At 49.5% G+C, this 12005-nt stretch overlaps 1 protein-coding gene across 2 annotated transcripts in view; it reads left to right on the forward strand.

Annotated features, from left to right (window-relative positions):
* LOC144103907 (uncharacterized) overlaps window positions 1-12005 on the forward strand; it is a 48944-nt gene that overhangs the window by 1608 nt on the left and 35331 nt on the right. Inside the window, exons 2-3 of one of the 2 annotated variants that reach the window (XM_077636621.1) lie at window positions 2362-2696; window positions 6298-9540. In XM_077636621.1, the coding sequence (XP_077492747.1) occupies window positions 2362-2696; window positions 6298-6327 (365 nt within the window). In that variant the 3' untranslated portion in view covers window positions 6328-9540. Of the gene's footprint in view, window positions 1-2361; window positions 2697-6297; window positions 9541-12005 lie in introns of those variants that run through there. The other variant, XM_077636620.1, reaches the window with a different exon arrangement.

The raw sequence follows: 12005 nt of genomic DNA on the forward strand, positions 1-12005 counted from the left end.
CCTTCTGCCTGTCGCACTGCCATCGATGCTAATTAATAACCCTAAATAATTTTGGGACGTTGTGAACGAAATGGATAACTCTACAATTAATTTAAGGGCTTCAGGTGATAAGGTAATTCCCATTGAAATGTCCATGGATGTTCTTAACAATGTTTAAAGCTGCTTCTACAAACAGTTTAAATATAACATCCTCATCATCCACCTTGTAATTTCTTTCTTATGAAGGCTATTATTATGGGTCCTGCTGGGATCTAAAAAATAATTGAACAGCTCAAGATCTCAAGCGGCAGCCGCTATCGGCAGCCGTATGTGGGAGGGGGTTGCCGGTTCCACACTTTGATGGAGCAGCTCCGTAAGGCCTCCGCCGTTGGTGCTTTTTAAATGGTGCAGGCTTCTAGTGTGTAAATGAATTTTACACAAACAAACTTGGCATTGCTGTTACCTTCGTTGCCAGAGCTCGTCGTCCGTGGTGTCTTTTTACTGACGAGGAGCAACCAGCCATTGCTAAATTTTATAATAAAGAAAAACCTAATCTGTCGTAGTACGTACATAACACCTGACATGTACTGTCACGAGCAATATGAGCAGTAACAGGGCAGCGCGTGGCAGGTAGCATCAAACCCAGCTAGTAGCGATGCACAGCGGCCACATTTCGCAACTTTGTGGAAAGGGTTCTGCTGAGTCACCTGCTTCTAATAAATGCAGGAATCCACCTCCCTTTCCACTTTGTTTCTGAAAGCAGCCACCCCGTTTCGCTGCAAGTAGGGTTCGAGGCTATTGGGCACGTGCTGCCGTGTTGCTGCTCATACTGCTCAGGTGGTACAGCAATCAAGGGGAGCCTTCGACCTGGGTACTCTTGTCATATGCACTTAGTAGTAGTAGTATTGAAGTCACAATATTCGGTTAATCAATATCAAGTGCCGAGAAGGGAGTGTGCACGAGCTGGTCTTGCAGCTATCCAAGGCAAGCCAAGCACTTCACGAAAAAAAGGGTGAAGAGGGGAGGCGAGAAGACTGAATGGCCGGTGGGCATTCCAGAAGGCAATGGGTGAAATTAGCGCATGTTTCAGGATGCTTATAATATTCAGGAAATATTGCATATTGCTGCAAGAAAGTCTCTGCTTGTGTTAGTAAGATGTTGTATGTCGCTTGGTGAAGTAAATTTGTGACTTGTAGAATTGAGAAAAAAAAAAACAAGCAGCTGGAACTTGCCCTTGTGCTCCAGCAGTGTGCAAAATGATGTTTTCATTTCTTCTGTATTGTGTTTTTCACTGACCGCCTTGAAATAATTGCCCGCCTGGTTCAGGAGTGTTTGGCACATCGATTTTTGACTCTTATGGTGTGCACTGTTGAGTCTGAAAATTTTTGCTTGGGTCACTCAGTGTGACACCACCACTTTGCACTCATGCTTTTTCTCCTGGTTGGGGCTTTGTGAAGACCGGCTCTTGCAAAAACTATGCTGTCAGTTTTGTGTGGTGAATTCTACGCAGTATTTTATTTGCTGCTGATCACTGGTTTATGGGAGTTCCCCTTGCATTGCTGAAGAGCACCCTCGATTGCCTGTGGTTGCTCACTAATGACTGACGTTCCTTCGTGATGAGCGTAGCATTACTGACTTTCAAAACTGTATTCGCGCGTTTGTGTATTCAGCCTGCACTCTGACATCTTCCATTCTGTTTTGAGCAGTTTCTAAGAGGAGCTGATATTTAGGTGTATGGGGTGGGTACTGTGACTAAAGTTTTTTTCTTTTCTTTCAATACTAAGCGGTGGCCACGTGGTTGAGCATCCGCTTCGCATTCGGGAGATGCGGGGTTCGATCCCCGGTGCTGCCGGGTACCCATTGGTGATACAATGGGTACAAGCTTTTGCCTAGCCTGGTGCTCGGTTTATCTAGGGTGAAATGCTTGGAAAAATGGGTCTTTGACCACACCTTGAGGAGTCGAAAATACCTTGTGCCATGGTGCTCTTTGGCCGTAGATGCCGTTGTGGCATAAAAAACCCTTAATCAACATCAATAATCATCATGAATGCTGCTCTGCACCTCTGTATTTCATTGTGTATGGATTTCGATTCATGATGGTGGTATGGACTTTCAGTTAACTTTGAGAGAGAATTTTGTTATTACAATGTGAAGATGTTTGAAAAAAATTGCTTGCCCAGTGTTTCTGAAGAGCTGTGTGCTCTATTGATGCAGTACACTATTGCACAAGAGAGCTCGAGTTTTGCCAGATTAGCTGATCTGCAGTGATCTTTTATCTCTTGCTCGAAGTGAATTGGGGATTTTAGGTTCTTGTATTAATTGAAATTGCTCTGCTTTGTGGCCCTTGTATTTTATTGAAACCTCTCTGCATTTAAAACGCAGGTTCAGTCGTCATGCAAACTGGACACAGTGCAGCTCCGGTGCAAGATTCTCCCCATCCAATGGAATATCCTCCTGGCATGTGTAAGCGCTGGTGCGGTAGACCCCCAGGAAAGAAGCTACACGATTGCCCCCGCTGCAGCAAAGTATTCAAAAAGAGAGCACAGCTAGTGGCACATCTCCGGGTCCATACCGGTGACCGCCCATACCATTGTGACCAGTGTGGCAGCAGCTTTGCACAACGCAACGTCCTGATAAAACACCGGCGCACTCATACAGGCGAGCGTCCTTACCATTGTGAGCACTGTGGAGACAACTTTTCTGTAAAATCCAGCCTGGTACGCCACTTACGCACTCACACTGGTGAACGTCCTTACCATTGTGACCACTGTGGTAGCAGCTTTGTAGAAAAAAGTAACCTGGTGGTACACCTACGCATTCACACTGGTGAACGTCCTTATTATTGTGAGCATTGTGGTATGAGCTTTGCATTGAGGAATAGCCTGGTGGCTCACATTCGTATCCACACGGGTGAAAAGCCATTTCAGTGTGAGCTGTGCCCCATGGCATTTATAGATCGTTCAGGCTTTGCGAGTCATGTTAAAACCCATAAGGGCGAAAAGCCCTTCCAATGTGACTTATGCCAAAAGACATTCACTAGGAGGCGAAATTTGAGAAATCACAAGAACTCGATCCACAAAGAATAGCATTGGCCCGTGATGCCATTTGTCAATATGTTTTACTAGCCATCCTTTTGTGTACAAAGCAACAAGATTCTGGCTGATTACCCTGAGAAAGGTGTTGGTAGCGCGAGGTGCATGGGATGCGAGGCGTGCCAGTTGGGCCGAGGTCTGAGGAAAAGTAACTTTAATTAGGCGTCGTACATTGGTCCATTTGGGCTGAGGACACACAGCAAAACTGTCTAAAACAAAGGAACCACTTGGCCTCAAGGCTTGCACACGCGTGTCATCTACTAATAGAATGTGTTACTACAGGCCTAGATGGTTGCCGTTACGATAGATGGCACAACATTATTGGCACTGGTCAAGGTGTGCAGTCCTCACATCCTGCCCCTTTTAAAAAAAATTCCGAATTGTCATATACTCCTCATAGTCGTCGAGCCATCGCGGGGGTTGCATATGACGACGAGGTCGGCAGCAGCAGTAAGCGGGACTTCCGGCGTTTGCATATCTGAAAGCCCTGAACATTGATTTACAGTAGAGTTCATCTGTGGCCACCTGTAGCGGTCTTGTAGCTTTTTAAGCATATGCTTTATGTCCACATGGCCGCTGTTATCGTGAGCCATTTCTAGAACTGACTGGCGTAGCTTGCAGGGTACAACAATTGCATGCAAGTTGGAAGGCATACAGTGGTAAAGAATGTCATTCACAATGAGGATGGTATAAGTCTCTTCACTGTCGGATAACAGCTTTTGGTGTGTGGACGAGCACTCCTGGTCTTCCTGTTGAAGTTGACGCAGTGTTGTCATGGAGTCTAATGGTGTCTTCGACTGGTCGCTTTAGATCGCTCTAGAGCGCTCTGAGAGGCAACCGCACATTCGGCTGGTCAAAACCGGCCGCTCTGACTACATTCGGCTGGTTCTTTCTGAGCGCTCGCCTCCAGCTCAGAGCGCTCTGAGGCGCTCTGAGAAAAAAGTCGGAGCGGCTCCGAGATGAGTCCACGTGACAGAGCCACTTCCGCCACTTCGCGAAAGCGGAGCGAGGCCTCGGCGTCCGCTGCGCGTAGGCAGAAACAAGTGTGGGTTTTTTTGACTCAGTAGTAATGTCCTTGCTGTGTTGTGTTTTGCGGGTGCCGCGCTGTGTGAGGCAAAATGTCCAAGAGCCGCCGGATAACTACGCTAGGAACGCGGTCTGTGTTGCTGTTACATGACAACAGCAATTCCAGCAGCAGCTCAGACAAGGACGACAGCCTGACAGTGCTATCCAGAAGGCGATGCTCGAAAAATGAGCGTCCCGTGGGACGGAAACCCGGGGTAGCGATCGATACAGGCTAAGCGGCGACCGCGATACAAACTGTGTGCGGCCACGTGCGGCTAAAGGTAATCAAGGGACCTTACGTGCGGCTACTGCTGACATCAGTAGCGGTGCCGCGTAGTGGTTCCGGAAGTTATGTCCCCCTTTTGCCTTCTGCGCTTCCGCTTTAAAAACTCGCTGACCATTCGGCTTGACTAGTCTCTCTATGCGCTCAGAGCGAGAGCGGCTCTTACTCTGCCAGATCCTAACCGGATCGTGGGAGCGACCAGTCGAAGACACCATAAGGTGGCACAGGAAAGGCGGGAGAGCATGTCAGCGGCAGCATTCTGTTTCCCTGGCTTGTGTTGAACCGTAAAATCAAATTCTACAAGGTCCATCAGCGTGCTAGTCAACTGGCGTGAGGGCTTAATGTTGGTGGTAAGGCTAGCCACAGCCCAGTTATCCTTCGAGAGGCAAAACTTCCGGTTGACATGGTAAGGGTGGAACTTCAAACAGATGTCCCAGTAAACTGCCAGACACTCCTACACATTGCTGTGTAGGTTCTTTTCGGGAGCAGAGAGCACTTTGCTGGTGTATTCGATGACAACATCGGTAGCACCTTGTCATTATGAGAGCACAGCACCGAGTGCCACAGCAGAGGCATCCGTTGTCACTGTAGTTGGGGTGCCAGGGTCAAAATGACCAAGCCTGGGGGCTGATGTTAATGCTTTTTGAAGGGCCTCAAATGCTGCAGTCCATTTGAAGGTTCCAGTTCTGATAATTTCCTGAAGAGGCGCTGAAACTTGGGCAAAGTTAGGTAGGAATCTTTTGTAAAACTTGCTGTCTGTAGCCAGGACAGTACGGATTTGGCATTCGTTGGCGGGGCCATCTTCAAAGATGCTTAGACTTTCACAGGGTTTGGTTGTTTGCTTTCCTGGGAGAGAAGGCAACCCAAGAATGTCAACGACGATACTGCAAACTGGCATTTGGCAAGTGTGACTTAGAAGCCACTTCTCAGCAGTAGCGCAAGGACTTCCTATAGCAGGTCCACGAACTCGGCGAAGTTGGTGCTAAATAGAAGGACATCATCGAAATATACTCGGACACCACACTTTGCATGTTGCGGCCTCAGCTGTCGAAAGATGTTTTGCATGACTTTCTGAAAATTTGCAGGGGCGTTCTTAAGACCAGTCGGCATCTTAGTCCACTGAAAGGTGCCATGATGGGTTACGAATGACGTCTTAGGCTGATCTTCCTCTCGTAAGCGAATTTACCAGTACGCGAATTTCAGGTATGCACTTTCCAAGAGGGAGCAGCCAGCGATATCGTCCATAATATCTTCGGCACGGGGCAGCGGCTGGGCAATGCTGACAGTCTGCTTATTGAGAGGGATGCAATTTACACAGAGCCGCTTTTTGGTGCCCCTTGAAACCACGACTGCAGGAAAGGTCCAAGGGCGTGTGGATCGCACAGTAATGCCTCTTTTTAAGAGCTCATTCGTTTGCTGCTAAATGAATGCTCTATCATCAGCAGCATAATGGTATGGTTGTCGGCTGTATGGAACGGCTCTAGGGGCAAGATCGATGGCATGTTCAGCTTCCTTGTTGAGGCCAAAATCATTGTTGTCGGAGGCAAAAAGCTTTATGTATTGCTGAAGGACATTTTGGACGACAGCTGATTGTTTGTTTAGCTGTTTGCCTATCCATGTTTCATGTAGGATGGGACTCACCTCTTCCAATGCTGAGCTGCCTGCACAGTTGGTGGCTTGGCTGTCTTTTCATCGATGCTGTTGTCCTGAACTGCTATTTCATGACATGCCAGTGAAAGCCACGGCGGCTGGTTCACATCTGGGAGAGCCTTGAGCTGTAAGCCTCCAGGGGTGAAGTGAGTTGGAGCAAACGGGGACCGGGTCATTGTGTGCGGCAATACAGCATTTGACATTCTCGGGAACACTTTTTCATTACAGAGCAGGATGGAGCTGGTGCTCGGCTGGTGATCGTTTCTGTCAGCTTGGGTGGCTTCACGACGAGTTCGGCACGGGCAGCTTCAAACCAGTCCTCACCGAGGATCAGAGGTAGCGGGTGTCACCCCTTCGCGCACTTTTGCGTGCGCTCCCAGACAACCTTAGAGCGTGTGGTTACGAAGGAGATGCCCTCGACTCAGCGTGGCAAGCTGAGCCGGAGGTCAGCTACCAAGTGACAAGGGGGTTGGTGGTTTGGTGCCCGGCTTTCGCCGGTCGCAAGTCAGAGAATGGGTCGGAGCCAAAGGTTCAGAAAACAAAACAGTTTATACAGCCAAGAGATGATACAAAGGATTTCCCAATCACTCGTACAAGCACATATGAAGTGATTTACAAATACAATGTAACTCGTGCAATGTAACAATTGAGAGAGTTAACAATTCAATAGAGTATTTGCACCGAAAGTGCACTAACACAGAGAGAGACAAATAAAGCACAATTTGTTCACCGGGCACTGCGACAGTCCGACGACCTGAGGAGCTCGACGGGGCCGTCCTGCAGGTTGGCGCACGTTGCCTTGGCTGGGCGAGTGGTGTTCTCCCGGGAGTCGAGCAGGCGCGCTTCTCGGAAGCTTGAACGGCGGCTCGGGCTAACAGACAACGGTTGAAGCCTTCATTTATAGGCACAGTCCGCGTCTGTTTGTTCTTCGCGCCAGGGAAGGCGTGCACATACACGCAGCTTCAACTGCACAAACTCCTCCTCCTTGCTCCGGGCGCGCGACCCCATTGGTGGAGCGCGGAGACCACCTTCTAGAACAATCTAGGTCATTCGCAGCACGCTGAGTCATCGATGCAGGAGCGAAGGGGAGAGGGTATCACTTTGGTGTGGTCAAGGTCACCCCCTTTCCGTCGACAACGAGCAAAAACTTCTCCGACATTCGAGAAAAATCGACGCCACGCGTGTCTATGTTTACTTTGGCGCCCTGCCGGCGAGCTGAGTGGAAAGCCCACGCACGGTTTACGCGCTCTCCGGGGGTTCTTCCCCGCTGTTTTTTTGTTTTACCTTACCGCGCACGGGTGCGATTGCTTAGGCGCAGTGCCGGTTTTTTTTAAAATGCGCCGAATTTTGTGACACTGCCCCTTCCTTTAAGAATATTGTGCAACAATATTCACAAAACACAAAATTCGTGTGCACATGTTTGCGCTCACAATTTCAATGGCGAATGCCAAAATACACACATTCAATCATGTTCTTACATACATGGCACTTGACAATAGTCAAAATGTACTTCAACACATGCCGCAACTCGGCATCACATTAACACAACACAAACGGGGCATTCAAGTTCAAGGCATGTTTGCGCCTATACTTTCAGGTACATTTCCTACTTGCGCTTTCGTAATGCGCGCGTGAGGACCTTCACAGTTCACAAGAGTCTCTTTGACTCACGGGTCTTTTTCTCGGTCAACATGGGCTTCGGTTTCGCCCCACCTTAATCCTCTAGATAAATTTGCCGACTCGGAAAAGGATTGTGTGCTAAGGTGTGCACACACAAGCAAGGCAATCGATGGATTTCGGGGCACCTGCGTCAAAACACACAGGCTCACAATATTGGCTGGTGTGAATACCCTCTTGGTCACATTCCAGAATTTTCCTGTGTGATCGAAAGGCAGCTGAAGCAATATGCACAAAAGCACGATGAACATGTCCACAACCTGCCCTAAGCAGAGCTTAGCCGGAGTTTCAGACACCTTGTTCTCTAGAGCTGTCTTTATTTTGTATTTCGCTGCTTCCTTGTGACCATTCCGCGGCCTTTTTTTCGGCTTCGCGCAGCTTTCTGCTGCAGGGCCCGTCCCTTCCTGTGGAAACGTTTTTTCTTCCTCGGAATGTTCCTCCGCGGGACCCTTCCGTTCTTCATGCTTGACTGCTCCTTTGTTTGAGCTAGCCCGCTCACGCTTCCTTCGCCACTTCCTTTTCGCTTGGCGATCACTGCGCCATTCCGAAGAGCAGGATTCGGATTTCTCCATCTCGTGGCTACTTTCTGGGCCCTTGGGAAATTTTGCCCCTTTTACGTTACCCAATGTGAGGTCATATATGGGGCGCTCCATGCACAGTTGTCACTATCTGTCGAGAACGTGAGTCAGAACCAGAGAGGTGTACGTCTCCAAAAACAAGATTTAATCAAACAATGCACATCAACTGCAAAACTGAATAATAAAAAGGTGGTTTACATCACATCGATAAGCATGCACAAATCAGTCAGAGTTTCCACGCGCAGGTGGTGGTAAGAATAACGCCAAATAGTTCTAATTAGAGTCTTTTGAGTCAATGTAGAATAATGAAAACAGTCCAATCGGTACTCAAAGTTGTTGTTGGTGAGGAATGTCGCTAGAGGAGACCTCGCCGGGGCCTCCGGAGCGTAGCCGAAGGAGCGTCTCGACGGTCCGGATCGTTGCCGGGGTTGCGTCGGCCCAGGAGGGCAGCCTCGGTGCGTGTTTCCTACACCGGCGTCAAAGCGCGAGTCCCTTTGTCTCAACTCGGGGCGGCCGCACGGAGGGGAGGCCGTTGCATACCGTTCTCCTCTCCCCGCGGGTGCGTTGCGCCCATGTATCTTCGCGGCCGTGGATTCACACGCACTTGCGGTCTCCGGAGCTGTGCGCCCACGCCGTCTGCTTTTCCTCCGTCTCCACGTAAACGATTATTGCTTCCGCGCAGATGCGCGCACTTTGCACCGTCTGCTCCGTTCCCTCCCAGTGTCTATGTCGGTTTCGTCCGCTGCGTGCCGTGGTTTCTTTGGCGGTTTGACTTCTTGCCGCGGCGTCTCGCACTCACTGGTGATAAGTACCCCCCCATTTAAGAGTTTTCCCACGAGGAAAACTGCTCACTCGCGTAATATGCACAAACACGGACACACAAAAGTCACAGGAAACCGCATTGTTCATACAATATACACACAAAGCATAGCAAAGCACGTACACACATCGATATTTCTTTTCTGCGGGTACACAAGCATGCCACGCACGCTGAAAGCCAACCCTAGTTCAGCCTACTAAGTGTATCGTATGTCTAAAGGGAATAGGCACACATTGCAGCAAGGTGCTGTGCCGACGAAGAAAAAAGCCTCTCGGCAGTTTATTCCTCTCCTTTTTAAAGGCCACGAAACGAAAGAGGGGAAGGGGAACGAGGGAGGGAAAGATGCGGCCCGCCGTTCTCGGGCTGATAAGCTGCTATCTGATACATCTTCTCTTCTGTATATAAAAAAAAAACAAAACAAAAAGACAAACTACGATATTTGGCGGAAACTGCAGTCATAGTGAAGTCGTCGAGGTTCCGCGCGCACGTTGCCTGGTTGATTTCCGCGGACCTGACGAGGTGAGATCGTTTTCATGCGTAGCTGCTTTTGGATCTTCGATGTTCTGTCTGTGCCGTGGAGATTGTTCTTGCGAGATGTCGACGTCCCGGCCTGTCTCCTGAGCCGCGTGCGTCGGATGCACCATGTTTTGTCGGTCTGTATGTGCGTGTCCTCCCGGGCGGTCGATATCCCGGTCTTTGTTGCTGAGACACTGTTTTCCCAGGCTGTCGACGTCCTGATCTCTGTGCATACTTTCATTGCCTCCGGGAATGTGCAGCAAGTGTTGCCTGTTTCGCCTCAAGAGCCGCTGGTTCTCAGTCTTCACCACGTACGACCTCGGTGCTGCTTTCTCGATTACTGTTGCTGTGCGTGACCAGTTGTCGCCGTGCACACGAACTGAACTGCCCTCTTTGAGAGGTGGCAGTACCTTTCCCCTCGAAGATTGGCAATGCTTTCGCACTGGGACACTGGAATCCTCGTTGTATTCAGGCAGGGAAGTGCGGAGGCGTCGGCCTTGCAGCAGTTCGCCCGGAGAGCGGCCATCTTCTAAGGGAGAAGAACGATAGGCTAAAAGACCCAACCAAAAGTCACCGCGTGACTCATTCATCTTCTTAACCCTTTGAAGGTTTTTGCCGTATATGTACGGCGGCGCTTTTCTGTCCCGCAAGGTCTTTGCCGTACGGGTACGGTTTCGATTCTCCGTTTGAAATTTTGCGCCAAAAGGACGATGCGTGCTCACTGGGAGGGGCTGCCACCTCTTAGGACTTACAAGTGTTTGAATTTTGTGCTGCCTTCTTACGGAGATAAGCAGAACTGATTTCTAGCTTTAGCGCGGCACAGACTGCGGCAACGCCCCTTTTGTAGTTTTGGTTTCGCCGCGTGATCGCAACGGAGTCGCGCGAAATTTGAGTTTTCTTTTTGTCAGCACTATCTTGCTGAGGCTGCGGAAGTTGATTTCTATCTTTATTGGTGCTGCTCTTAGCTTGCTTATCACCGTTGCTCGCGAGATATTCTCGCTCTCTGCGGCAACGCGCCTCCCCGGTTTCGGAATCGCCGTGAAATCGCAACGGAGCCGCGCGAAACATCTTTTCCCGACAGCGATGACTCTTCCGATCCTGATTTTGCTCCACTCACCGAGTCGGAATCAGAAGACAGTTTTTCATCGGAAGAGGACAGCTCATCTTCGGATGACGAACTGCATTCAACAAGTTCGACCTCCGACCTCAGCGCAGCCGCAACATCTCGAAAGCGGGCAAGACGCGACGACACCCAGTGGGACACAGGTGATTTTTCGCCATCTCTTTTCACCTTTGACGACTCGCAATCAGGGCAGGTTGCGGCCTCTCTGCTCCCGCCAGAAGCAAGTTAATTGGATTACTTCCAATTGTTTTTCGATGAAGAACTTGTGTCGCTCATCGTCACCGAAACAAACAAGTATGGGAATGATAAAGCAGGCGCATGTCACTCCGGCGCATCGCGGCTCAGAGCCTGGGCTGTCGTGGACCTCCCGGAGCTTTACTGCTTTTTGGCAATAGTACTGCTTATGGGCCTCGTGCGGAAGAACACCCTGCGGGACTATTGGTCGACAGACCCGATGCTGGTGACCCCTTTTTTTCGGGAGATTTTTACTGTGAACCGTTTTGCTCTTCTGCTGCGCGTCCTGCACTTCAGTTCAATAACGGAGCAATCCGATCGCCTAAGGGCCATCAGACCGGTCATGGAGGCCATTCAGGAAAAATTTGACCGATTTTTTCTTCCGTACCAAGATTTATGCATTGATGAATCTCTGATGCCTTGGAGAGGCCGCCTTTCATTCCGGCAGTACATACCATCCAAAAGACACCGGTTCGGAGTGAAGATGTTCATGATGTGTGATGTGAAAACCGGGTATGTACTTAGATTTCTAGTTTATACCGGAGCTACAGTTAGCCTGGCCAAAAGAAAGGAGCTTGGTTATGCGGGTGCTGTTGTTGCTGACCTTCTGGCGGACTTCCTTGGAAAAGGACACTCTCTTTTTGTGGACAATTGGTACACAAGCCCAGTGCTCTTTGAATTTCTGCACAGCAACAACACAAATGCATGCGGAACTGTGCGTATCAATAGCAAGGGCCTACCCTCTTTCAAAAAGAAGTTGAAGAAGGGTGAAACTCAAAGCTTTCACACAAACACTCTGCTTGCCTTGAAATGGTGCGACAAGCGCGAAGTCACTATGTTGACAACGATGCATGGACCGGAGATGCAGGAGTCTGATAAGGTGGACAGAGCGACCGGAGAAAAAAAGAAAAAGCCTGCATGTGTACTTGAATACACGAAAAAAATGGGACTCGTCGACAGAGTCGACATGCAGCTAAGCTTCAGTGAA

This window comes from Amblyomma americanum, chromosome 9 (assembly GCF_052857255.1).
Source record: "Amblyomma americanum isolate KBUSLIRL-KWMA chromosome 9, ASM5285725v1, whole genome shotgun sequence".
In the NCBI taxonomy this organism is placed as follows: Eukaryota; Metazoa; Arthropoda; class Arachnida; order Ixodida; family Ixodidae; genus Amblyomma; species Amblyomma americanum.